This window comes from Carassius gibelio, chromosome A2 (assembly GCF_023724105.1).
Source record: "Carassius gibelio isolate Cgi1373 ecotype wild population from Czech Republic chromosome A2, carGib1.2-hapl.c, whole genome shotgun sequence".
Lineage (NCBI taxonomy): Eukaryota > Metazoa > Chordata > Actinopteri > Cypriniformes > Cyprinidae > Carassius > Carassius gibelio.
The window spans coordinates 30208438-30235004 of NC_068372.1; the positions used below are offsets into that span (position 1 = coordinate 30208438).

Here is a 26567-nt window from a genome sequence, read left to right on the forward strand (position 1 = left end):
CCCTAGCAACCACCCAGAGCATCCTAGCAGCCCTTTAGCAACTCCAAGAACACCCCAGCAACACTTCCTGACAACCACTCACAAGCTAGCAACCTCATAGCAACACACTGACAACCAGCCACATCATAACAACCAGCCAGAACTCCCTATCGACCGCATAGCAACACCCTAGCAATATATATATATATTTTGGTCTGTTTCAAAAATGTATATTTTTCCTTTTTGAGAGAAAATAAGAAGTCTTGTTTCCTGGAACAGGAATTAATAATCTAGTTTTGAATTCTGCATATTTTCCTGAGCCGACTGGCAGATATTCTTCTAATGTTAAGCATAAGTTCACTCAATTTTGAATGTAATTTTAATTTTGCTTCTCTAGTTCTTTATAGCTGATTAAATATATTTTCAGATATTTTTATTGGAAAACAAGACAAAAATACTCGGGATGAAAATCATTGTAGTTTGGAAACATTAGACGTCTTCTGTGATGGAAATAAGCAGCTCTTTTCCAGTCGCTTTGTCAGAAATGCTCCTCACTTCTCTGAGAAACAGGAAGGACCTGTGGCCTGGTTTCAGTGTTGTGTGTTCATGAGAAGTAAAAAAAGGAGAGAGAGAGAGAAAAAAGGACGCTGGTGTGAAATTGCATGTATGTCAGTGTATGTGCGTGTGTGTATTTCGGACACTTTGTCTCAACCCACAGCTTCCTGTTATATGACTCTTTTGTCACTGCCATGGTTTACTCTTCCTCTTCGTGTATTTCTGCTCGACTCTCCCTCTGTCTGTCATTTCAGAGGAAAGATGCATTCGCTGGACCTCGGCCTGATTCTCCTGCTCAACGCCGGACGAGTCGGTAAGATCAAATCAAATCAAACTTCATCCAACGTAGAACCACCTGAGAAATCCTGACAGACACATCTGTAACAAAAAAGCGTGAAAAAGTTCATTTAGGAAAGGTCATTTTAAACCACCTCTTCCTGTTCCGCATTTAACAAATACATAGTAGTTCTGAAACAATTAGATGTTATTATAGCTATATTTCAAGTTAATGAGAGTAAATTAGACTTTTATGAATTCATTTACAACTGGATTTCTTTTTGCTGTGTATTTGCTTCATAAAAACGGTATGCTTTAAACATCTAAATATTTTAACGTTATAATATATCGCTTTAAACATTTAACATTAAGCATGTTTATTGAAATTTATATATATATACTCAATGGTTATTTATTTCCTTGTATTAAAGTAATAATGTTTTCTTGGCGTGGATGGCATTTGTTGAAGCTGTTGTGAAATATCTTGTTGTTTGTCAGCTGCGCAGGAGGATGGAAAAGTGTGTTACATCCTGGATGGGATTCTGATCGTTTACGGCATTGTGCTGACCGTCCTTTACTGCAGATTAAAGGTGACACTTCATCATGACATTTAGTGTCATTTTCCACCTCATTATAGAATAAAATATCTGTTTGGTGACTACACCAAAAACTTGACTTATATTAATAAGATTTATCATCATTAATCATTAATCTATCGTTCTGTCTACAACTTCAACTTTCAGTTTGTTTTCATGAACATTTAGATTTAGTCATTAAATTGGGATTAAAATACTTTCTCAGTACAGTTTTGAACAGTGAACAACGCCTAAAGAAAATACTACATTCTAGATTACGCTGAAATCTTCACCTCCTTATTTTCAGTTTGTTAAAATCCCAAAACTTTGTTTTCAGGATTAAATAAAAAATACCTCAATTTTGTGACACGGCCTTCGCTGTATGTTATGAACAGAATATGTTTTTGATGTTGAACTGAATTTCTCTGATCATGAAAGTAATGTTCACTGCTTGTATTTTCTCAGATGCGTTCGTCTGGAGATAAAGCTTTCTCAGAGGTGGGTATTTCTCTCTGTGGTTTGTTTCTGCTGATTCTATAATGGCATTTCTGTTTCTCGTTCGTCAGTTGACCACAGACAGCTATTAAAAACACAAACACACATGCATACACTCCTCTACTTAGTTATCTAAATATGGACTTATTATTTTATATACAGCTGGTTATCAATACTTAAACCAAGCATTAATGCAAAACATTCTGCATATTTACAGTAACACTTAAAGCCTTTATATATGATGCATTATAAATGTTGTTTTAGTGCATTAATTTTGCCTCGTAATGCACCTTATAATGCACTGTATAATCTTGTGAATAATTGTATTTTTGCATTATAGAGAATCTGTTTCCTGTTTGACAGCATTATAAAGCTGTTTTGACACAATCAGAATTGTATAAAGTGCTGTAGAAATAAAGTTCATTTGACTTTTATATATTCAGTGTTACACATTTAGAAAGTATAATGCATGAAAACACATGTCCATCATAAATACTTATATTAATGCATTATACATACAGTAGATTCTTCGAGTGTCACCAAAAATGCTGCATTTACTTTATTTTATACTGTTTTTGCAAATGCGGATGTCTTCAGCAGGTTTTGTCAGATTTACTTCCTATTTGGGTGAAAATTTAGCACACGCACACACACACACACACACACAGCTAACCTTCAAAAAAAAAAAAAAAAAGAAAAAGAAAAACTCCTTTTTAACACATCCTCATTTGTAAAAACAGTTCTAAGAACATTTTACTAACGTTCCTGTTAGGTCATATTTCTGAACGTTCATAGAAGGTTTACCACATTCGCTTTTGAAAACATTTTTCTTGGTTATGTGAACCTTAAGGGAACATTCCAGTTTTATTATTTATTTATTATTTAGTTTTTTCATGTCCTGAAACAAGTACGTTTTTTAAGAAAAAATATTAGATGAGTGTTTGACCAAAAAAAAAAAAAACACTCCATGACATTAATGATCAGATGACTCTAAATGAATGTTTATTCATAACCTTGTTAGCTCACATTAACTAAATAAAGACACTGAGATAATAAAGACATCAACAAAGACTATTCCCTTTGATATTAAACTCGTTATGAACGATTAACTCAAATTACAATATCCTGATTGAGCTCACTTTCTGATGACAAATTCATCCTTAAATTACACATGATTAAACGCACAGAAAAACCCCTTCAGTCGGTCGATAAACACGCTATGGTGCCTCTTGTTCATCTTGTAATTTGTTAAAATGTCCTCATAGTTCACTTGAGAGACAGAATGAAGTCACACAAATGCATAAAGAGGATCAGAAAGCGGAATAGGTGTTGACTAACACCACAGTCTTGAGCAAGAGTCACTTCTCGCATTCACTGTCCTCTTGTGTTTTTCAGAAACGAGAAGGAGACATTTATCAGGTACTGTGCTGTCAATGAGCTTCATGTTGTCTGGTGAGTGAGTGACTGTTGCAGTGATTTCATGTGTGTGTGTTTGTGCTTCTTCAGGATCTGGGACGGCGAGACGTGGACACCTACGACACTCTCCATCCCGGGAAGAAGAAGCCTCTGGCCTGAGAAGATCTCAAACTGTGCAGCTGGTGTCTTTAAACTATATCTGTGCTGTGTTTATAAGTAAGCGAGCTAGCAGAGCTTTGTGGGTCATGAGATTCTGATTTATTGGCCTTGTTTGCATGTGTCTTTGAGACAAACGTCACAATTAATGTATGAAATACATGTGTGTGCCTCTTCATTTCAACATAATAAAATTATGTTTTTAACTTAATAGTGTGTTTCCTTTTTATGGTGTCTGCTATCTGTAAGTTGAATGTGTACAAAACAGCTTGTTATGCTGCTTGATAATGTATGAAAATTGTTTAACAGTTCACTGCAATGTGTTATTCTTATCTATAGTGGTTAATGAACCAAAAGGAAATATATACGTATGTGTTGAGAAATAAAGATATATTCAAAATAATTTTAGTGCCTCAAGATTTCTCAGTTTTATGTCACTTTGGATGAAAATGAAAATTAATTACTGTAAATATGATGTGAATGTAACTCAAAACAAATCAACAATATCATGATCAGAACAGTATTAAAAATGTAAATAAACAAATATATGTTGCTAAAAGTACTTTATAAACTAAACTAAATAACCCAGACGAACGTCATCAGAACAAATAAAGAGTTAATTGGCAAAAACAGATAACTGCATTCTTTTTTATTGTGAATCCCAATTAATTCCAATCACAATGAAGATGATTTATTTCAATTAGGTTAAAAAAGAACTAAAAATACAGCTAACACAATACAAACATGATAATATAATAAAAAACATTATTTGAAATAAAAAAATAAATTAAAAAAACTTAGTTATCTGTTTTTGCAAATAAACCTTTCAAATGTTCTTCCAGTAACATTAATATAACGTTCATTTAACAATATCTGGTAACATTCCCAAGTCGGACGTTCTTCAAACGTTTTTAAATGTAACCGCTCGTTTCGGAACGTTCTTTGATGTTTGAAAAATGGAATGTTCCTTTAATGTTAGTGTAACAAAAATAACATATTTGAACATTTAAAAAAAAAAAGAGAACAGAGAACATTAAGAAATAACTTGTTCAGAACTTAATGAGAACGTTTATCTAATTAAATATATATATTTTTAATATATATAAACGATTTATGATGTATATGTCATATGTCCGATGTATTAACCAGCAGATGGCGCTATAAAACAGTTTGAACCATTGTCTGGGAAATAACGTAATGATTAACTATTCTACAAAAACAAGAGAAAACCCAAGCGCGGGTAAACTATCCGCACACAGCACGTGACCAATCATATTAGAACGACAGAAATAACTTCTGCACAAGTACACATAAATTAACACGCATATACGTAGTAGTTAAAAAGTATCAGGGTTATATCAATAATAAAAATAATTGTTAAATAACAATATATATTAATAGTTTTCTTTTACTATAAAGTAAAAACAAACTCTGTATATCCCTCTTCACTGGAGTTGACATTTTCTTGGCTGCTTGTTGGCATGTTAACAAGAAATGTGAGGAATGTACATCTGAACTGGTTTGTCCTGTTCATTTCTACATCACAAAACAACCCATACACCTCAAAAAAAGAAAGAAATTCACACCTCGACGTGAGTTCAGAGAGTTTTTTTTTATATAAATACATTTCTAGAAATCCTTCACAGAGATTCCTGAGATAGTAAGAAAAGCTTTGGGTCAGTGCTCAACTCAAATGTCAAAGGTGTGTGTCTGTGTGCGGAAGTGGTGGGCGGAGCCTACGTGAACGCGCAGGACAGGTGTGAATGAACGCGCACCTGAGCCCGTTTGAATGCGTGAACTCACTGCAAACGGAGTTTAATCAGGAGTTTATTAGTCCTTCCGTAGACTTTCAGCTCATGTTTCGTGACAGAATCGCATTTTCATCTCGCATACTTTCTTTATTATGCTGACCAATAATCCCTCCATATTTAATAACACAGTTTCAGATGGATTAAGAGAAGAAGCGCGTGAGGACATGACGAGATGCGTTGAGGAATAACAGAGCAATATCTCGGCAGAATAAACCAGCAGAATGACGAATCTTCTGGCCCTCGTCTGTGTGATCGGCTTCAGATTGATGGGTAAGAAAATCTACTGTACCTGAAATCATTTAGTCGTTTCTCTCTCAGCACATCTGTCCTTTTTGTCTACTTTATTGTGCGTTTCATGCAGCCTTTTTAGTCAAGTAAATGGTGAATATAAATAGTATATTGGCTGAATGTGATTCAGAATGAGATGTTAGCTCAAGAGTGTGTGTTTGTGTGGGTGTGTGATGATTGATCTGTGATGTGGAACAGTCACATTCTCTTCTACTGTAATTAAAGTTCAACCAGCTTCAAAAACCATTACTCACTCATTTATGACTGACATGGAGGAAATAAGTGAAGGAGCAAGTGTGTGTGTGAAAGAGAGAGGGAGTGAGTGAGTGTGTGTGTGTTCTATAATCAGAAGGAAATGATAGCTGATTAACAAGGGTGTAGAAGCACGTAACCCTGATTTTATGCCTAAAACAGATGTTTCCTGAAAATTTAGATCTCAGTTCTGATTGGTTGATTGGAATGTTGTTTTAGAATCAACAAGGATGTTGATCCAGGAACATGTTGTACTTCGTGAATTCACACTCACCTTGTGAATATGAGTAAGTTGTGTATATATGTGTGTGTGAGGGAGTTAATTGTTTTGTGTGTGTGTGTGTGTGTGTGTGAGATGTGTGAGAGTCAGTAAATGTACATGTGTGTGTATTTGTGTGTGAGTCAGTAAGTCTGTATGTTTGTGAGTGTGTGTGTGTGTGTGTATGAGGCAGTGAGTGAGTATGTGTGTGTGTATGTGTGTGAGACAGTGAGTGAGTGCGTGAGAGTGTATATGTTTGTGTGAGTGAGTAATTTAATGAGTATGTGTGTGAGTGAATATGTGGAGGTGAGTGAGTGAGTGAGTGATTATGTGGAGGTGTGTGTGTGTGTGTGTGTTGAGGTAAGTGAGTGTGTGGAGGTGAGAGAGAGTGTGAGTGTGTGAGTGGGTGTGTGGAGGTGAGTGAGTTTGTGTGTGAGTGAGTGAATGTGTGGAGGTGAGTGAGAGAGTGAGTGTGTGAGTGAGCGTGTGGAGGTGAGTGAGTATGAGTGAGTGAGTGTGTAAGTGAGCGTGTTGAGGTGAGTGAGAGAGTGAGTGAGTGTGTGGAGGTGTGTGAGAGAGTGAGTGTGTGGAGGTGGGTGAGTGAGTAAGTGTGTGTGAGGGTGAGAGAGTGAGTGTGTGGAGGTGAGTGAGAGAGTGAGTGTGTGAGTGAGTGTGTTGAGGTGAGTGAGTATGAGTGAGTGAGTGTGTGGAGGTGAGTGGGAGAGTGAGTGTGTGAGAGAGTGAGTGTGTGGAGGTGGGAGAGTGAGTGAGTGTGTGTGGGGGTGAGAGAGTGAGTGTGTGGAGGTGAGTGAGTGTGTGTGGGGGTGAGTGAGTGAGTGTGAGTGTGTGTGAGTGAGAGAGTGAGTGGTGTGTGAGTGAGTGTGTTGAGGTGAGTGAGAGAGTGAGTGAGTGTGTGGAGGTGAGTGAGTGTGTGTGGGGGTGAGTGAGTGGTGTGTGAGTGAGTGTGTTGAGGAGAGTGAGTGAGTGTGTGGAGGTGAGTGAGAGAGTGAGTGTGTGAGTGAGTGTGTTGAGGTGAGTGAGTATGAGTGAGTGAGTGTGTGGAGGTGAGTGGGAGAGTGAGTGTGTGAGAGAGTGAGTGTGTGGAGGTGGGAGAGTGAGTGAGTGTGTGTGGGGGTGAGAGAGTGAGTGTGTGGAGGTGAGTGAGTGTGTGTGGGGGTGAGTGAGTGAGTGTGAGTGTGTGTGAGTGAGAGAGTGAGTGGTGTGTGAGTGAGTGTGTTGAGGTGAGTGAGAGAGTGAGTGTGTGAGTGAGTGTGTTGAGGTGAGTGAGTATGAGTGAGTGAGTGTGTGGAGGTGAGTGGGAGAGTGAGTGTGTGAGTGAGTGTGTTGAGGTGAGTGAGTATGAGTGAGTGAGTGTGTGGAGGTGAGTGGGAGAGTGAGTGTGTGAGAGAGTGAGTGTGTGGAGGTGGGAGAGTGAGTGAGTGTGTGTGGGGGTGAGAGAGTGAGTGTGTGGAGGTGAGTGAGTGTGTGTGGGGGTGAGTGAGTGAGTGTGAGTGTGTGTGAGTGAGAGAGTGAGTGGTGTGTGAGTGAGTGTGTTGAGGTGAGTGAGAGAGTGAGTGAGTGTGTGGAGGTGAGTGAGTGTGTGTGGAGGTGAGTGAGAGAGTAAGTGTGTGAGTGAATGTGTTGAGGTGAGTGAGTGTGGAGGTGACTGGGAGAGTGTGTGTGTGGAGGTGAGTGTGTGTGTGTGTGTGAGAGAGTGAGTGTGTGTGTGTGTGTGTGTGTGAGAGAGTGAGTGTGTGGAGGTGAGAGAGTGAGTGTGTGAGTGAGCGTGAGAGAGTGAGTATGAGTGAGTGAGTTTGTGGAGGTGAGTGAGAGAGTTAGTGTGTGGAGGTGAGAGAGTGAGTGTGTGAGTGAGCGTGAGAGAGTAAGTATGAGTGAGTGAGTTTGTGGAGGTGAGTGAGAGAGTTAGTGGTGTGTGAGAGAGTGAGTGTGTGGAGGTGAGTGAGTGTGTGTGTGTGAGAGAGTGAGTGTGTGGAGGTGAGTGAGTGTGTGTGTGTGAGAGAGTGAGTGTGTGGAGGTGAGAGAGTGTGTGAGTGAGAGAGTGAGTGGTGTGTGAGAGAGTGAGTGTGTGGAGGTGAGTGTGAGTGAGAGAGTGAGTGGTGTGTGAGTGAGTGAGTGTGTGGAGGTGAGTGAGAGAGTGAGTGAGTGTGTGAGTGAGCGTGAGAGAGTGACTATGAGTGAGTGAGTTTGTGGAGGTGAGTGTGAGTGAGAGAGTGAGTGTGTGGAGGTGAGTGAGAGAGAGTGAGTGTGTGGAGGTGTGTGTGTGTGTGTGTGAGTCAGTGGGTGTGTGGAGGTGAGTGAATGAGTGCGTGTGTATGTGTGAATGCTCATTGTCCAAAAATATAAACAAAACAATGGATGCAGGGCAGAATTAGGCCAAATACCCTCTCCTTCTAAACATTAAAAAAATAGTCTTCAAATTCTGGAAACACCTGAAGAGGAGTGACCTCAGCACATACCATTATAAAGCCCTCCCCTCCTTCAGCTGCTGCTGAGACTGACGGAGATCATCCAGCCGAAGTCACACTCACTCTTAACTATTCGGCCCACACAAATCATCAACACAAGTGTGTCACCCACTTACTCACTCACGGACTCTCTAACACACACACACCAAACACACTCTATTGTTCCAAACTACTTCCTGTGTTTTTTAATCAAACGAACGGTCTGCCAATACAAAATATGCTTTTCATGTCAATAAAGCTGTCTGAGTTGAATAGAATTAAGACAGAGAAGGGTGTGTGTGTGTGTGTGTGTGTGTGTGTAAAGTATGTATTGTTATTTTAAACATGTGGCGTGTCAGTGTGTGTTGATTGTTTCTGTCACCTGAAACGAGAACAAACAATAACCAGAAGTGCAAGATGACATTCTCTCACTATGCCTCACACTGTCTTCTGCTTTCTGTCTCGTTTTGTCGATTCTGAAAGAAGAGAGTCTGGTCCAGAGTTTCTCCTCTGGTTTTGATTCAGGATGATTTTACACTGGACATGAAGTGGAGGCCCAAAACAGTTCACAATCATACAAAAGGAGCAGAAATGTCCTTAAACGTAAAGCCAATACCAGGGTAAAAAAAATGCACGAGATCTCAAGAGTGCCATCAAATATCAAAGATCAACTCAATAAATGCTGATAGACATACATTTAATAGATTAGACTCTTATTGGATAAAAACCAGTGACTATTTCTGTTTCTGAGGCATTTATAAGAAATACCCAAGACAAAGTTGATCTGTAAATCAAACCGGTCAATCTCCTCCACGTCTTCTGTCTCCGATTGATAGTTTAGAGTTTCTTTATCCAGTCAAATCTCTTTCAGGGTAATTCACGTGTCAAATCTGGACAGATTTTGATCAAGTAAAGGTCAGAATAACCGCAGTCACATTTCCAGATGAACAAGTCTCAAATCTGATCCTCAGGATCTTTTGAGGAGCGTTTGTTTCCAGAAGCTTTACTTTCACTGTTCCTCAGCGGAGGAATGATCTTCACAAGCCTCCAGAACATCTCACATCTTCTGAGGAGCCTTGATTTCTTCAGCTCTCAATCAGTGTGTTATATGTGCAGATCATTTACATCTCATCTCACCTCATGATGTGTGTGTGTGTGTGTGTGTGTGTGTGTGGAAAGGTCACACATCTGTGTCTTTCTCATTGCACTGCATGGGAACGTCCTTGGTTTTTTGTGACATGTTTGTAGGGCAAGAACGATTGATCATGATAGCATGGGTTTATTATTAACTGTCGTCGGCCCTCACCTCATGTCTAATAGTTAACCCATTCAGTGCTGTTTGCAGATGTTCACACTGTCTCTTTATGTCTCAGTCTGTGTTCACAGTGGGTTTATCGAGCCGTCTCCGTCTCTTTCCCTGCGCTCGTTCTCTGATGCACAGACCCGGTTGCCCTGCCGCTTTAGGGCGGAGGCCAATGAGGACGTGGTGCAAGTGACCTGGTCCAGACAGAAACCAGGAGGAGAACGAGAACAGATTATCACCGGACACTTTATTCAAGGACCCGAAGGTGTGTGTACAAACACACACTAGTTGAGTGAATCTCACAAAACCTGTTAGGAATGTTTGTGGCTCAGATTTCACAATGCAGAACAATTTAATGGTCCTCAAAACAGGCTTCGTTTTGTTTTCTTGTGATTTTTGGGCTGAAATATGTGTGTGTGAGATGTGGTTATTATAGTTCACGAAACATATGAAAACCATTAAATTGAAAACGAAATAATGAATAAAAATGTAAATAAATAATAAAACTAACTATATAAACACTAAAAAACTAAGGAAAATTAAATAAAAAGAATCAACAAAATTACAAAAAGTTTAGCTTAACTTAAAATGAAAATTGAAAATGTGATAAAATCTGATCCTATCAAAATATGAAAAAACGAATAGTTTTTCATAGACACTAAAATGAAAGTAATATTTTAAATGAAGTAATAAATAAATTCTGAATGAATAAATGAAATATATCATTTATTTTAGCTACAACATAAAGTAAAAATTATACGGATTATCAAAAAAAAAAACTAATAAAAATGACAAAACAAATTACAAATTTTTTAGTAAGATTAAAATGTAATCAAAACTGAAAACACAAAAATATATAATAGTACATAAATTATAATAAAGTAGCACTTTACATTTATTTACTTGAATTTAAATAAACATTAACTGAAATGAGTTGACATTTTAACATTTCTCATTTTCATTTAGTGTAACTGGATATAAAATATGTATCTAAAATAACTAAAAGTGAAACAGATTTTTTTTTTATGAAAACTATTTAGATTAATAATAATTACAAAAACAATACAAAAGTCGGCTACTAACACGGTGTAAAATTATGTTGAAATGTAAAAATAAAAGCTATTTCAAAATAATTGATGAATAAAAAATCATGCATTGCATGTAAGTATTTATTAAATATTAATAACCATAATAGTATCTCAGTGATACTAAAATAACACTGGTGTGTTTTGGTGATTCATCCACCCAGCACAAACAGACACAATCATCATTTCCCCCCAGCAGTTTTGTTAAATAGAAACAGTTTCACACGCATTGTTTTCGGATGGGCGTCTGTCACCTAGAGACGTGTTTCATGACGAATATTTTCAATGGTGCATTGTGTTCATCGGCTCTTTTATCTGAACCGACTCATACATGCCATCTGTGTTTTAGTGCATTGCTTTAATTTACCCCCCAAAAAACTAAATATTCTGTCATTATCTACTCACCCTCATATCAGCTCAGACCTGTATGACTGACTGAATTCTGTGAAACACAGAGGAGCTTGTGAATAAGAATATCATAAAATATCATAACAGTAGCTGCTATAACTTAAACGCTATATTCCACTCCACTTTGAAGTCATGTGATCATTTGTGTGAATAACAGACCCAAATTTAACATGTTTTCACCGTGAAACTTGAGCTGTGGCCACCAGGGAATAAAAAAGAGCAAAAGAAATGATCAGAATGTGACTTGCATATCCTGATAACTTCTTTTGTGGTTGAAACAGTGTTATTTTAGTATTATCTGAGAAACTATTATAGTAGACTATAGAGACTAAAGTTTTTGTGTTTATATATTATTTTTATTTGAATTTTAAAGTAAGGTTATCGTTTTTTGTCATTTTTATTAGTTGTTTTATAAAAAGTCTATATAGTTTCAATTTGTTTGTTTTTTATTTTAGTTTTAGTTATTCTAATACATCAAGTTAAAGTATATATGAAAATGAAAAATAAAATAAAAAATAAAATAAGATTTTTGTGAATTATTTTTTATTTTTTTATAAATTCTCTTTTCATTTTCATTTTGAAGTTTTAATAATTTAGTTTAGGCATTTTTATTAGTTTGTATTCTTTTCAAATGTCTATCTATTGATTTTCATTTTAAGTTTCAGTTGTGACATAATATTGTTACAAAGCTGTTACAAAATGAAAATGAGAAAGAAAAATTACAATTAAAAATTAAACTTATTTTAATAAAAGAAAAATTACACGTAGTTTACATTTAGCTGTAATTTATTTCAAATGAGATAGGTTTTTTTTTTTTTTTTTTAATGATATTACTTCGTTTTAGTTAACTTAATCACCTTGGTTTGAATACGACAGGATTTAAGGGGTCACTTGTAATTTGGATTGAACCTGCAGCTTTTGTATAAGCAGCAAAAAGTCTTCCTGAATCTTCTGGTGATTCTTAGTGTCTTTGAAACAAGACTTCTGATGAAACAATAAGAGCTTAGGAGAATCGATTTGGTTTCAGTGGATTCACATTACACTGACATTTACTAAACGTAAATACTGAAGTTTGCATGTGATTTCCATATAGGGTGTTCAAAGAATGTCCAGGAATAAAACAACCGTTTGTTAATTTTGTGTTGTTTTTGACACAAGTCTCTTGAGAATTTCCCTCTAATTGAATCTAATGTTTTTCTTCCGTTGTTTTATTTCAGCGTCTCCTGATTTTCTGAATCGTGTTCAGTTCGAGAGCTCCGAACCGACCGTCGACTCCACGCTGTTGATTCTGAACACAAAGAAAGCTGATCAGGCCACATACACCTGCCACATCTCCACCTTTCCCTCTGGAAGCTTCGAGAGACAAATCAGTCTGACTGTCTGGAGTAAGATCCCCTCTTTTCACATTTCACTTGATTTTCTCAAGCTTCATTTCACTTCTGTTTGCTAAAGGAAGGTCTGTTAAACCGTTAATCTGCAGTAAGGTACAAAATCAACATGTTTTTTGTTTCTGCTAAACAAACCAGTTTAAAAATAACTTTGCTTTTGTAATTCCTTTGTGTCGTAGCACTCCAGAGAGTAATATGCTGTAAAAAAAAAAAAAAAAAAAAGATACATTTATTTGTACAGTAAAAAAATTACCTTTGGGTAACTATAAGTTACAGATAACATTAAATGTAATTTTTATACCATAATTAGCATAATATGTAATTTTACTGTGAACTTTATAGATTTTGCAAGTAAAAATTATTAATTAACATTTTTTATGGCGAAAAACAGTAGATGGACATTCCCAGTATGAATCAATATTATTATATTTAATATATAAAAAATGTTATCATCAATAATGTACATTTAGGGTGTTATGTGTTGCATTTTCTTTTATTTAGTCTGTTAATGGAATAATTTTTTTCTATGTTAATTTTCAATATTTTGTTTATATCTATGTATGATTATTGGCCATGTTTTACACCGACCAAATCAATAGTTTTTTTCATGCACTGGTAATTTTTGAGATTTTGGTCTATTTTTGCTTCCATAACTTGTCCTATTCAGATAAGTGGAATAAAAAAATTTAAGATACACATTTAAGTGTTTATTTAATTGCAATTTATCTATTTGCATCTGTTGATTTTAATCACAGTCCGTATCTTTAAAGTTTTCTTCTCAACTTCAGCAGCACTTACAAACACCAAAACTTAGAGGTTTATTCCTCTCTATATTCTGAATGTTTTTACTGAGGTGTTTGCTCATATATCATTCACACTGATTTATACAACATTTTATTCCTAAAACATGCTGAAAATGCACATATTTAAAAGCTATGAGTTTTTTCTCTCCACTTCAGCAGCACTTACAAACACCAAAACTTAGGTTTTTTTTCCTCTCTATGTTCTGAAGGTTTCTACTGAGGGGTTTGTTCATATTTCATTTGCCTGGATTTATTTCTGCACTTTATCTATTTGCGCCTATACGTTTCGGGCTGTTTTTTAAAAAAATGAGTTTTTATCTCTACTTCAGCAGAACTTACAAACACCAAAACTTAGGTTTTTATTCCTCTCTATATTTTGAAGGTTTTTACTGAGGGGTTTGTTCATATATCATTCACAATGATTTATATAACATTTTACACATAAAACATGGCAAAAAATATGTATTTTTTTGTCTTTTGACTTTTTTCTGATTTATGGAGTGATTAAAAAGAGTTGATTTCTCTTTTTGAAGTATAGTCCCCTCTGTGGAAATCTTTAACTCTAATATGTCAGCCAAATCAAACAAGAAGTTTGATCCTGACTTTATCCAGTGTTCAAGAAAATGTATGCAAATGAGTGCATCTTTAACTAGAAAATGCATCTTTTACATATTTAAACATACAAACAATAAAAGACAATTTTCATAATGTACTGTGATTTATTAAATGGGGAAGTATAGTGATTATCTATTACTCTCTTGCCTTAAAATGTTCTGAAATGCCACAGTTTGCAGTGTTATTATGCTTTAACACAGTCCTTCATCTGTGTTCCTCCTTCACTAGTTTTTCCGATCTCGTCTTTGGATCCGGTGATTCTTGAGGAAGGCCAGTCGTTCCGCGCAGCTGCTTTCTGTCGTGCGGTTGGACACCCTCCGCCGCATTTGTCATGGGACACGGACGTTCCTGGGCAGTCTCAGAACCGTACTGGAGAGGATGGAGTCGTAACCTCGCAGTTTTCCCTTCATCCACTGCGCAGCATGAACAAACAGCGCTTGGACTGCCTGGTGTGGCATCCGGCTCTCGACGGCCCGCACAGAATCAGCAACAAACTCATCGTGCACTGTGAGTCATACTTAAACCCATCACCCAATAATCAACATTTTGGGGAATGTCCATGCTGCTTTATATTATATTTTGTTAATATTTTAAATTATAGGCACAATATGTGCATTTTTTGTTCCCGAGAGCGTGCACAGCTCTCAGCCTCACCTTGCTTCATACTACAGTGACGTTAATAAATCTTTAATACGTTAGCTCATACATGAACATGATTTCTGCCCAAGTCCTGTCCGATTGCATTGGCTTTGTGGGGATGAAGATGACAACTCCCATGATTCCACACCAATCATTATGCCATCAAACTACGCCTTTGTTTCTTTGTTTGTTTTGAATATGTGCAGCGAAAATTACATACTGAGCCTTTAAAGTTTATTTTTCTGTTTTCATTTTTAGTTAACATTTTTTTCATTTTGATCTGAGTTTTTAGCATTTTTATTTGATTTTTTTAAAGACAATTAATTGTTTTATTTTAATGCTCATTTTATTTCAAGTAACTGAATTTTTTATGGTTTTAGTTAACAATAATAACCCTGATACAGTGTTATTTTTGTATCAGTGAAATACTGTTATAGCTTTTAATAGTTCGCATTATATTTTCTTTTTTTTGTATTGTATCTTCATTAAAGTCTTAGATTTTTTTCATATCTATATAGTTTTTATTATACTATTTAAGTTTTAATTATTTTAGTACATCAAGTAAAACTAAATGAAAGCAATAAATGTTTCCTTGGGCTCAATCTGAATTAAGTTTATATATATATATATATATATATATATATATATTAATAATAATAATATTATTTGTATTTTTTTCCTTTTATTTCAATTAATGTTCACCTTATTTCAAGATAACAATGATGAAGTGTTATATTAGTAGTAGTAGTATTTTTCTATTTTTATAAAAATTAGTAATATAGGTTTTTTTTTTTTTTTTTTGTGTGTGTGTGTGTCTCTGTAGTTTTTTCCCCCGCTCCAGTAGTTTATTTAGTAGATTAAATTCATCTACATAAAACAGTTTTTTTATTTTTTTTTTATTTCAGGTGATACAAATAATTTTTTCTATTTGTAGTTTTAGTTAATGATAATGTCGTTGATGTGAGCCTGTGTTTGTGCTTCAGATCCTCCTGATGCAGTGATCGCTGATTCTGGTTCCTGGAGAATCGGACACTCGGGATCTGAGCTCAGATGTGTGGTTAAAGGAAACCCGTTGCCTCAAAACATCACGTGGAGCAGGTAACACCGTTTCACAGAGCACAGGAAGATTGAGTCTGACTGATGTGTGAAGTGACTAACCACAATTAGCTTTGCTTTTTGTTTTTAAAATCTGTTTTATTTCAGTCTGGCTGTAGAAATTACCACAGTATCTCTTAAATCATAAAGATGCAGAAATAATAATTCATGCCTTTATTTCAAGTAGACTTTTGACTACAGTAATGCACTTTTTACTGGTCTTCCACAAAAATCTGTTAAAAGACTTCTGCTTATTTAAGCCAAGGAGATAATTATATTGATAGTTCTCTTGTTAATTATACCCCATCAAGAACTTTAAGATCTTCCAATACAGGTTTACTAGAAAAGAAAAACAAAGAATTGTGATGCAGCCCTCGCAAATTATGTTCATAAATTGTGGAAAACGTTACCTTCAGATATTAGGGAAGCTAGCACAATCAGTATTTCTTTTTTGTCTGTTTTATTGAATGTGCTGTTTTGTTTTAGATGTGTTGTATACATATTGTAAGCTTGATGTATTTGTTTTATTGGATGTAATGTTTGTTGTTTATTTAACAGTTTATTCTTGATTATGTAAAGCACTTCAAGTCACATTTTATGTTTGAAAGATGCTATATAAATAAATGTGTTATTATTTTTATTATTATAAATGGAAATGATTTCATCAAACTCTTCTCTAGGGAAAACAGTGGGTTAAATATATCTTAGTATTTGGTATTAAATTATTATTTTTTTTTACTAATTTAGTATTACTATATATTTTAGCATTTAATATACATTTCTATTTTGCTTTTTTTACTATTTGTTTTAAAATAATACTAATTTAATATTCATATTTATTTTATTATGTTGTATTTATTTTTACAATTCACCTTTTTTACTGATAGTATGTAGTTTACATTAATAATTTATATTTATTTTTACTATTTTTAGTATGTTGTATTTAATTTAGCTGTTTTATTATTTTAGTGCTTATTTTATTGTATTAGAACTTGTTTAGAATTTTTTTTGCTATTTTAATATTTTATTAATATAATTTTTTATTTATTTTTTTTTTTTTTTTTTTTTTTACTGTTTTAGTATTAGTGGTTATTTTAATATTTCCAACTTATTATTTTACAAATTTAATTGAAATTATTTAGTACTTAGGATATTTTTAGCTATATATCACCCAGTCGTGACTAACTTCTGAAGATTACCGCAGCCAGTGAGATCAGCGGTTGTGATTTTGGGAAATACTCTCATGTTTGTGTCGTATGCATCAGACGGTCAGTCTTTAGGTGTGACTATTATTTGATTACGCTGCTGTCTGCCAGATCACCCAGCACAGTTATTTAAACTCAGCACGCTTTAGTTGCATAAACGAGTGTCGAATTGAACTAGCGACATTGCAAAGATCCCTACAAAAACACTAGTTTTCCACCCCTTCTCTCATTGTGTTTCTCTTTATTTAACACAATCACAAAGGCTTCTGAACTGCAGCGATGCATATTCACATGCTCCTTTCAGGATAAAATAAAAGCTTCAGTGTCTCGTTGCAACCTGAGAGCTAAGAGCCAAAAAGGGCGCTTTTCATGCACGGGAAAGGAAAGAAAAAGAACGAGAGAGAAAAAGAGCAGGATGCTAAATGATGAGGGTGGGGTGTATCGAGACAAGCTAAGCCCTAAATAACCCTCCTGCCCTGTAATGATTGTTTTAACCGGCACAGAAACACAGGCTTCGTACTGGATTAAAAATGCAGCGCATCAACTGCAATTAACCACATTTATGCATCGTCATGCATGCTTCTGCAGACGTGAAGGAGTCCTCAGATCATGCATGTGGGTGCTTTATTAAAGTTGCATGGTGTGTGGGTCATATTTGCATGCATACAGTTGCTGAGGAGCTGTTTTCATTCAGGTAGTGCTGGAGAATGTACTGGTAACAGGCTGCAGGAGTCACATGATACTCAGATGATAATTACAGTGAAGGTCCGAAACCTGAGATGTGTTTAATGTGGTTTTTGGCGTCGCTGCAGTTGTGTGATGTTATGGGGTATCGGCCAAAGTAATACTGTGTGTGTGTGTGTGTGTGTGTGTCCTGATTCACACCTGTCTGAGGGGTTAAAGCCACCTACCGCAGATTAAAGACCGATACTGATGGAGGAAGTCTCATGCACAATTAAACTGAAGCTCGAGGATTGCAAATGCAGTCTTTCAAAAAAAGAAAGTGTTTGTTTTGCTTTTCCAGAACAAATATCTGAACATTCTTAAATCACGATTTAGATGCAAAGGAATATGCATAAGTTATTAAGTCTTGTTTTTGGAAAAAACATTATTTACTGCATTTATTTGATCAAAGTAAAAATTGTGAAATATTATTGTAATTTAAAATATCTGTTTTCTGTGTGAATATATAATAAACTGTAATTTATTTCTGTGATGCCCCGCTGTATTTTCAGCTTCATTCCTCCAGTCTTCAGTGTCACATGATCTTCAGAAGTTCAAAAGTTTGTGGTCAATAAGAAATGAATACTTTTATACATGAAAGATGCATTAAATTAATCAGATGTGACGGTAAAGACATTTATAATGTCACAAAAGATTTATATTTCAAATAAATGCTAAAATTCCATTCATCTGTGAATCCTGAAAAATAAAATGCATCACAGTTTCCACAAAAATATTATTGTTATCAACACTGATAATAATCAGAAATGTTTCTTGAGCAGTAAATCATCATATTATTCTGATTTCTGAAGATCATGTGACACTGAAGACTGGAGGAATGATGCTGAAAATACAGCGGAGCATCACAGAAATAAATTACACTTTAACCCCTTAAGTGTCACACCCCCTTTTTGGGGGTAGAGCTGAAAAGGGCATGTCCAGATTCAAATTAATGTAATTCTGGAACGGTTTGGAATATGAACCTAATTTTGGGCTCGTTTTTAAAAACACACTTGGAAGTTTCTTGTACATGTGAAAGAAGTTGAATAAAATGTAAAATAAAAAAGTTATAGGTGTTTAAGTTTGTTGTAATAAAAAAAAATAATTTAATATTTATTTATATTTTATAAAAAAAAAATTAAAAAAAAGTATGTGTTGAATTTAATTTCATGTCAAATGAAAAGCCTAAAATCTAAAGAAGTTGTGTTCCAAATTTGACATTGATATCACAAAAAAATGAGGTTTCTGTGTTATTTTTAGTTGCTATACCAACAATGTCCACTAGGTACTAGTCATGCTCCTTGTATGAATTGTAATGGACGACTGATTTGATTTTTTTTATTCAAACAGCAATAAAACATTCTAGATATGTTGTAAATGATTTTTTTATCAAACATAGCTACTAGAGTGTTGTTACAGAAACTTCATACATGATCATGATCATATTATCACATCATATTATGATCATACATGAAATTGACATTCATTTAATTTTTTACTGAATACTTGCAACATCAATCATAGATATACAAATATACATATTCAATTTATTCTCACATTTTTTTATAAAAACTAGAAAAGATGTTTTGTCTGAATTATTGGCAGCCAAAAAAATATAAGAAATATATACTTTCGTGATTGTATATGTATGTATCAGCTTTTTGTAACAAAAGGCAACTACTTTTTTTTTTTTTGCTAAATTTTCTTGTCACAAATTTATGAATTACTGTCACTACATAATTTTAAATATAAAACAGTGGTCAAATATAAAAAATACAACCTCTAAGGTCTCCAATGATATATAGTTTGTCAAGATTAGTTTAGGTTTAGTATAGAATATTACGGTTTTAAATATGCAATGGCTTTGGGCCCACCGGTGGGCCAGTGACACTTAAGGAGTTTTAACACAGATTCACACAGAAGACAGTTATTTTAATTCATAATAATATTTCCAAATATACTCCAAAGAACGTTTGTGGTGCTCTCCATTGAACTCACTTAATGAACACTACAGATAATTGCGTCCACTAATGTTTGTCTCTCTCTCTCTCTCTCTCTCTCTGTGCGTGTGTGTGTGTGCGTGTGTGCGTGTGTGTGCGTGTGTGTGCGTGTGTGTGCGTGTGTGTGCGTGTGTGTGCGTGTGTGTGTGTGTGTGTGTGTGTGTGTGTGTGTTCAGGAAGGCCGGTCGTCTCCCAGCAGGAGTGTTGGTTCTGGAGGACAGACTGGTGTTTGTTCGGCCTCTGAACGTGACGGATGAAGGAGTGTACATCTGCCAGACCGCTAACAGCGTGGGAATCGCTAAAGCCGAGTTTAAAGTGGAGATCGGAAGTAGGTGTTTAATCTACTAAAGATACAAATGACACAAGACCCGATCGTCACACTGACCGATGAACACAACCGCATGGGTTTTCCCACGACACTTCTCTCACAGATTTCCTTCTGTGGGAGGGGAATCATGTTAATGTACATTACATCAATTCTCAGATTTATTTATACGCTCATTCTGGAAAAAACCCTGTTTATGAGATTTGTTTTCATTTTATACAGAAATTAAAACCGAGAATACTTTTTTTAATTTAATATTTAATTGTAATATTTTTTGTAAATAATTGTAAATATTTTTTAATAATTAAAAAAATATTTTATATTTATTTTAAATAATTTTTATATTTATTTATTTAAATAAATAATATATCAATTTTATTTATTTATTTATTTATATAGCACTGCATAAATACAACTAAGTTGCCCAAAGTGCTTTACAAGGTGAACAAAGAAGATTCTACATCAAGATGATAATAATAATTAACATATATATTTTTTTAATGCCCTAATATAGGAATATATAGAATATAGGATTTAAAAAAAAAAAAATATATATATATATATATATACACACATATTTTCAGCTCGAAGTGAAGTTTGTAAATGTTGTTAAAAATAGCAGTACCAACATCAGGGCAGCAGAAAATGTGCTTAAAATAACCAAGATGATGTTTGATTCTGGAAACATTTCTGTGTTTGTGGCCCGTCTCTACATTTTCTCAGGGGTTTTTCTGTTGGTTATTACCACATGACTTCCTCATAATGTTTTACAGAATCGTTTAAATTTAGATCTTAATCATAGTCCACAGTGACTCAGAAACCAATTGAAACACAGTCCATTCAATGCAAAAAAAAAAAAAAAAAACTATCAATTTACTCAGCGTTTGTCTACTTTTGTGATTCTGTTGCCCCCATGTGGAGATTTAAATTAAATTTAAATTAAATTAAATTAAATTAAATTAAATTAAATTAAATTAAATTAAATTAAATTAAATTAAATTAAACCCCCATGTGGTTTTATTTTATTTTTATTTTATTTTTTTTAAATATTTTATCTTTTTTTATTTTTTTTTACTTTATTATTATTAATTTTTTTTGTAAATAATAATTTAACCTTTTTTTATTAAATTAAAGACATTACCGGTGAATAAAGAAAATATTGTTACTAATATCATCCGCACGATGATATTCTCAGGGGTTTTTCTGTTGGTTATTACCACATGACTTCCTCATAATGTTTTACAGAATCGTTTAAATTTAGATCTTAATCATAGTCCACAGTGACTCAGAAACCAATTGAAACACAGTCCATTCAATGCAAAAAAAAAAAAAAAACAACTATCAATTTACTCAGCGTTTGTCTACTTTTGTGATTCTGTTGCCCCCATGTGGAGATAATTAAATTAAATTAAATTAAATTAAATTAAATTAAATTAAATTAAATTAAATTAAATTAAATTAAATTAAACCCCCATGTGGTTTTATTTTATTTTTTTATTATTGTATTTTTTTTAATTTTTATATTTTATCTTTTTTAATTTTTTTTTACATTATTATTATTTTTTTTTGTAAATAATAATTAACGTTTTTTTATTAAATTAAAGACATTACCGGTGAATAGGGAAAATATTTTTACTAATATCATCCGCACAATGTTGTATGAGTGTGCATGAAAACCTTCAGAACACAGTGCGGAATAAAACAGTGAAGTTTTGTCAGAAGCCGTTTTTGTTGTCTATTTTCAGAGCATGCCACTGAGTTTCCACACCCTGTGATAAGCCCATCAGAGACTCTCATCATCATCATAGGAGCGTCTGTCGCCGGGGTTTTGGTCATCTTTATAGTGATCTCCATCATCTATGTCAACTGTCACCTTAAACGCAAGAACAGGAAGCTGAAGCGAGCGCTCAGCGTCAGAACGTGAGTCTGAGACCTTAGACATGCATCCAGAGGAAATCTCTCAGTGCAACATGATTGTGTTTGTGTCTCAGGGAGGAGATGATCAGTCTGTCACGACAGGTTTCCATGAGGAGACTCAACTCCATCAACGGGGATCCCAGGACAGCGGTACGCCTCCACAGAAACACCTGAGACACACATCTAATGTTCTCATCACTGCTGGAACTCCTGCCATTCACCACTAAATTAAACGAAAGGAAGAAGAAATTATATTGTACACAAAAAACATTTGCATTGTTGCATTGTTATGAACATGTAGAAAACGTACTTAAACATAATGCTAGAATATATTTTGTTTAATATAATTGTTACTGTTAAATTATTTATATATTAGTTTCCATTTATTGTACTATTTATGCTGACTTTAATTCGTTCTATTACAGTATTTCTATTTTGATGAGAATCTAATAATAATACAATAATGAAAACTATTTAAAAAAAAAAAAAAAAAATATATATATATATATAAGTAAAGAAACTGTGCAGGGAAAATATTCTTAATTGTCATGAAAATAATATCGCAATGCAAAAAAGAAAATCGATTTATTTATATTTAATATTTATTTGTCACTTCTTTAATTCCTGTGATTCACCACAAAATCAAAAGAAAGAAATAAGTAATTATATTCTCCATAAATAGCTTCATAATTAAGAAAACTCATATCATTAGAATAATGCAAGTATTTCTATATTAGTTGCTGTTTATTCTCCTGCCTTTAATTTATGCTCGTTTCATTTAAAAAAGTCTTTGCATTAGTGTTTTTTTATTTTTATTTTATTAGAATCATCTTTAGGAATAATAACAAATAACAAAAAACTCAAAAGCAAGGTTGTTCTTAATTGTCATAAATATTATATAATTAAAAAGCGTATATACCATAATGCAAATAATTAGTATTTCTATATTATTCAGTGTTTATTATCCTGACTTTAGTTTATGCAGATTTTAATTGTAAAAATATGTATTAATATATTTAAAAAAATTAGCATCTTTTGATAATAATAAAAAAAATCCTCAAAAGTAAAGGAATACATTAGTGGATCGAAAATGTTTTTAGTCGTCATGAAAATAATGTCACAATACGAACAGATTGTCCTAAAAATTGGCTTTTTTTTATGTTTTCATGAAATTCTGAATTCTTCCTTAAACTATAATTATGAAATGTGAGCTTAAGCTATAAAACTATAGTTATATTAAAACTAAAGCACTATTAAAAACATTATAGTTAAATTAAGCTTAAACTATCAAATGTGTGCTAGTTCTGTAAATGTTGTGCACCTGCCTGGAAGTGTGTTCCTGAAACATGATTTTTGATCACAGTTTGAAGTCATGTGATGCATCATACTCTACCTCCTCTGTGTGTGTGTGTGTGTGTGTGTGTGTGTGGTCTGCAGCTGGAGGAGGGTTCACTGATTCAGATGGACAGTGTGATGAAGGGCAGTGTTTTATCAGTGCAGGTGAGTTTGCTTCACACCAGAGTGAGTTTGTGTGAGGGAGTGTGTGAGGGAGTGAGTGAGTGAGTGAGACCCTCAGCAGAATAAACACATCTGTGTCTCTCTGTAGGATCGTTCACCTCTGAGTGACGTGAGAGGCAGACGTGGAAACGTAGAGTTGGACAGTCTGGGACGTCCTGCCATCTACACACACCGGCCGGAGCGATCCAGCAAGGCCTTGAGAGAGAGTGAGGAGGAGAGAAATGAGCGCAGACGGAGAGTCGAGTCCTACGTCAAATCCAGCAATATGTCACTGGTGAGTGTGTGTGTGTGTGTGTGACATCAGATCACTTCTTAATGCGTGAAATGACCGTTTGAACTGATTCACATCAAAGAATCAAACTGTATTTTGACTGAATTCTAGAGCACCCCAAACTTACGATTTAAGTGACATGGATCACAAAACTGATCTAAAGATGCTTGAACCCAGTAAAGCCTGACATAACAGACAGAAAACTCTTTAAATAGATCAGTATATTGAAGCTTTAGACAAAAAAAAAAGTTTGCATGTTTTGTTTTGTGTCATATGTGATGCATCAGGCTTTTAAGACTCCTATAGTGTTACACGCAAAATCCCACAATGCACAAAAATGTATATTTAATATTCATATGCAACTTCTGTAATTCCTGTCATTTCTCACAAAATCAGAAGAAAGAAGAAATGATATGCATTTTCATGATTTTAAAAGATTTGCATCATTACCATAATGCAAATAAATCAGGAAAGTATTTATATATGGGTTCTCCTGCCTTAAATTTATGCTCATTTAATTTACAAATAAAATTTGTATTAGTTAATTTTTTTTGATGAGAATCAACTTTCAGAATAATAATTAATAACCAAAAATTAAGGTTGTTTTTTATTGTCAAAAAATAGACTTTTTTTATATTCATGTCACTGTTGTATGTCTAAAGAAAATGTGTATTTTATATATTAATATTTATATTAATTATATAATTATTATACAAACTATTTTCGTACCTATTACATATATGTTCGTGTGTTTAATATTCTTTCTTTATGCAAATTTTGTCTGTAAAATGTAAGTTTTTTATTATTATATATTTTATTATAATTTATTTTCATGAGAATCTTTGAGATTATAAAAAACCCTCAAAAGGGAATGAACTTGTGGAGGGAAAATGTTCTTAATTATCATTAAAATAATGTGACAATACAAAAAAAATGTAGTAAGAATAAAAGGAAAAAACTGCTGTTTTATTCAGAGACCCAAAAATGTGCAATTTGGTGCAGATACTGAATATTTATAACCAAAAAGTGAGAAAATTTTGATTGTATTAAAAGGTCTTTTACTTGTTGAAAAAACTCTTATCTTTCCATCAGACGACAGAAACAGGTTTTACAGCAAAGCTGGATCATTTAGAGTCATTTTGTAGCTTTATAGGGTTAAAACTACATCATCATGTTTCTAGACTTGACATGAGCAGTGAAAAAACAGTGATTATTCAACATATTCAACATATTCAACAAGCCTTTTGCTGTAAGCAGATCTCAGATGACGTGTTTCTCTTCCAGGATTCAGGGCTTCACCGGGATCAGAGTTCTCCTCCTCCGTCCTTGAGCTCGGGTCTGACTGTAGATGCCATCGGTGAAGGATGGAAGCGCAGCTCTCGCCGAGAGATTCACCGAGACGTGCAGCGAGAGCGAGTTCCTGAAGGAGACGAGGAAAGCTCTGCTGTGAACTCCCATCAGCTAGCCGAAGCTGTGTCCAACTACTTCCAGTGCAGCAACGGCGGACTGACGCCGAGGGCAAACCCCAACGCCATCATCATACACTCACAGAGATCCGTCATCTGATCAACACTCCATCCTTCCTGCAGCTCAAGCGTTGTGCTGATCGTCGCTGCATGCAGCTTGATTATCTGGAAACTCTTAAAGGGGCAGTGCACAAAAAAATGACCATTTACTTTCTCAAACGGCATGGTTTTCTTCTGTAGGAGCGTTTGCAAAGCATTAACGCTCAAAACAGTCGTGCATATCACTCGTGCACAATAGCGAAAATCTGCAGTAGACTTGATGATCATCCTTCTGCAAAGCACTCGAATGCATCACAATCATTGGAGATGTTCAGTGTCACTGATGGCAAACCTGGACATTTGGATAAGATTTGAGGAAACCCTTTACAAAAAGATTTCCTTTAGTTCATGCATTAGCTAATATGAGCTGACAATAAAAAAAAAAAAAAAAAAAAAAATATATATATATATATATATATATATATATATATATATATAGCTAACAATTAAATAAATATGTATATATTATACAGCATTTATAAATCGATGTTAATAAAAAATATGGTTTCTCATTGTTATAGCTTACCAAAACTAAAACCATGAAAAATTTTAAAAATATTTTTATATACATTTTATTTTAAGGCTGCAAGGTTACAAAGGCTGATTTTCTAATTTTTATTTAGTTTAAGTACTAAAACGAACAAAACAATGTATTACAACTATATAGATATATAAGAATAAAAAAAAATTACAAAAAAAAAAAAATTACAAAAAAAAAACAATTCAAAATTACTAAGCCATAAAATATTAATTACTTGAAATAAACATTAGCTGAGATAAAATATAAAAAAACTTATACCAATGCAACTTTTCTTTTTTTTATTAAAAGTACTACAATAACTAAAAATAAAATAAATAAAAATAATAAAAACTTGTATAAATATATTTTTACAAAATTAATAAAATTACTTAAACTTGAACTAAAATGAAAACAAAATTTGACAATAAAATCTAATCACAAATAACAATGCAATAAACCATCTGATTAATAAAATAAAATGCAGTACATTTTGAAATTTAACATTAGGATCAATAAATTCTGTAAGTGTTGTTCATTGTTAGTTATTAATGTAAACAAATGTTTGATCTGCTTAGATTATATACACATTCTTCAGATTTTCTCCTTTTTTGTGTTTTTAATGGCTGGAAGAAACTCATACGGGTTTGGAACGACATGAAA

The 26567-nt window shown here is 34.0% G+C and overlaps 2 protein-coding genes and 1 long non-coding RNA gene across 4 annotated transcripts in view; 2 read left to right on the forward strand and 1 right to left on the reverse strand.

Moving 5' to 3' along the window:
• The first annotated feature begins 680 nt into the window (after positions 1–680).
• LOC127938427 (high affinity immunoglobulin epsilon receptor subunit gamma) lies at positions 681–3663 on the forward strand. Its single transcript, XM_052535028.1, has 5 exons — positions 681–847; positions 1309–1400; positions 1851–1883; positions 3276–3299; positions 3387–3663. The coding sequence occupies exons 1-5, from the start codon at positions 709–711 to the stop codon at positions 3453–3455; spliced, it is 357 nt and encodes a 118-aa protein (XP_052390988.1). The 5' UTR covers positions 681–708; the 3' UTR covers positions 3456–3663.
• A 1522-nt stretch (positions 3664–5185) lies between these two features.
• LOC127938436 (nectin-4-like) lies at positions 5186–25505 on the forward strand. Of its 2 annotated transcripts, XM_052535041.1 has the most exons (11): positions 5187–5533; positions 9901–10095; positions 12541–12708; positions 14358–14636; positions 15752–15866; positions 19968–20119; positions 21862–22036; positions 22108–22183; positions 23471–23533; positions 23640–23825; positions 25107–25505. In XM_052535041.1, the coding sequence occupies exons 1-11, from the start codon at positions 5485–5487 to the stop codon at positions 25386–25388; spliced, it is 1740 nt and encodes a 579-aa protein (XP_052391001.1). In that variant the 5' UTR covers positions 5187–5484; the 3' UTR covers positions 25389–25505. The 2 variants fall into 2 exon arrangements, with proteins under 2 accessions (XP_052391010.1, XP_052391001.1); XM_052535050.1 differs by lacking the exon at positions 9901–10095 and having other exon boundaries at positions 5186–5533.
• Positions 18476–26567, reverse strand: part of LOC127938525 (uncharacterized) — a 68155-nt gene continuing 60063 nt past the window's right edge. Inside the window, exon 2 of the long non-coding RNA XR_008148729.1 lies at positions 18476–18681. This is a non-coding gene — a long non-coding RNA (uncharacterized LOC127938525). The remainder of the gene's footprint in view (positions 18682–26567) is intronic.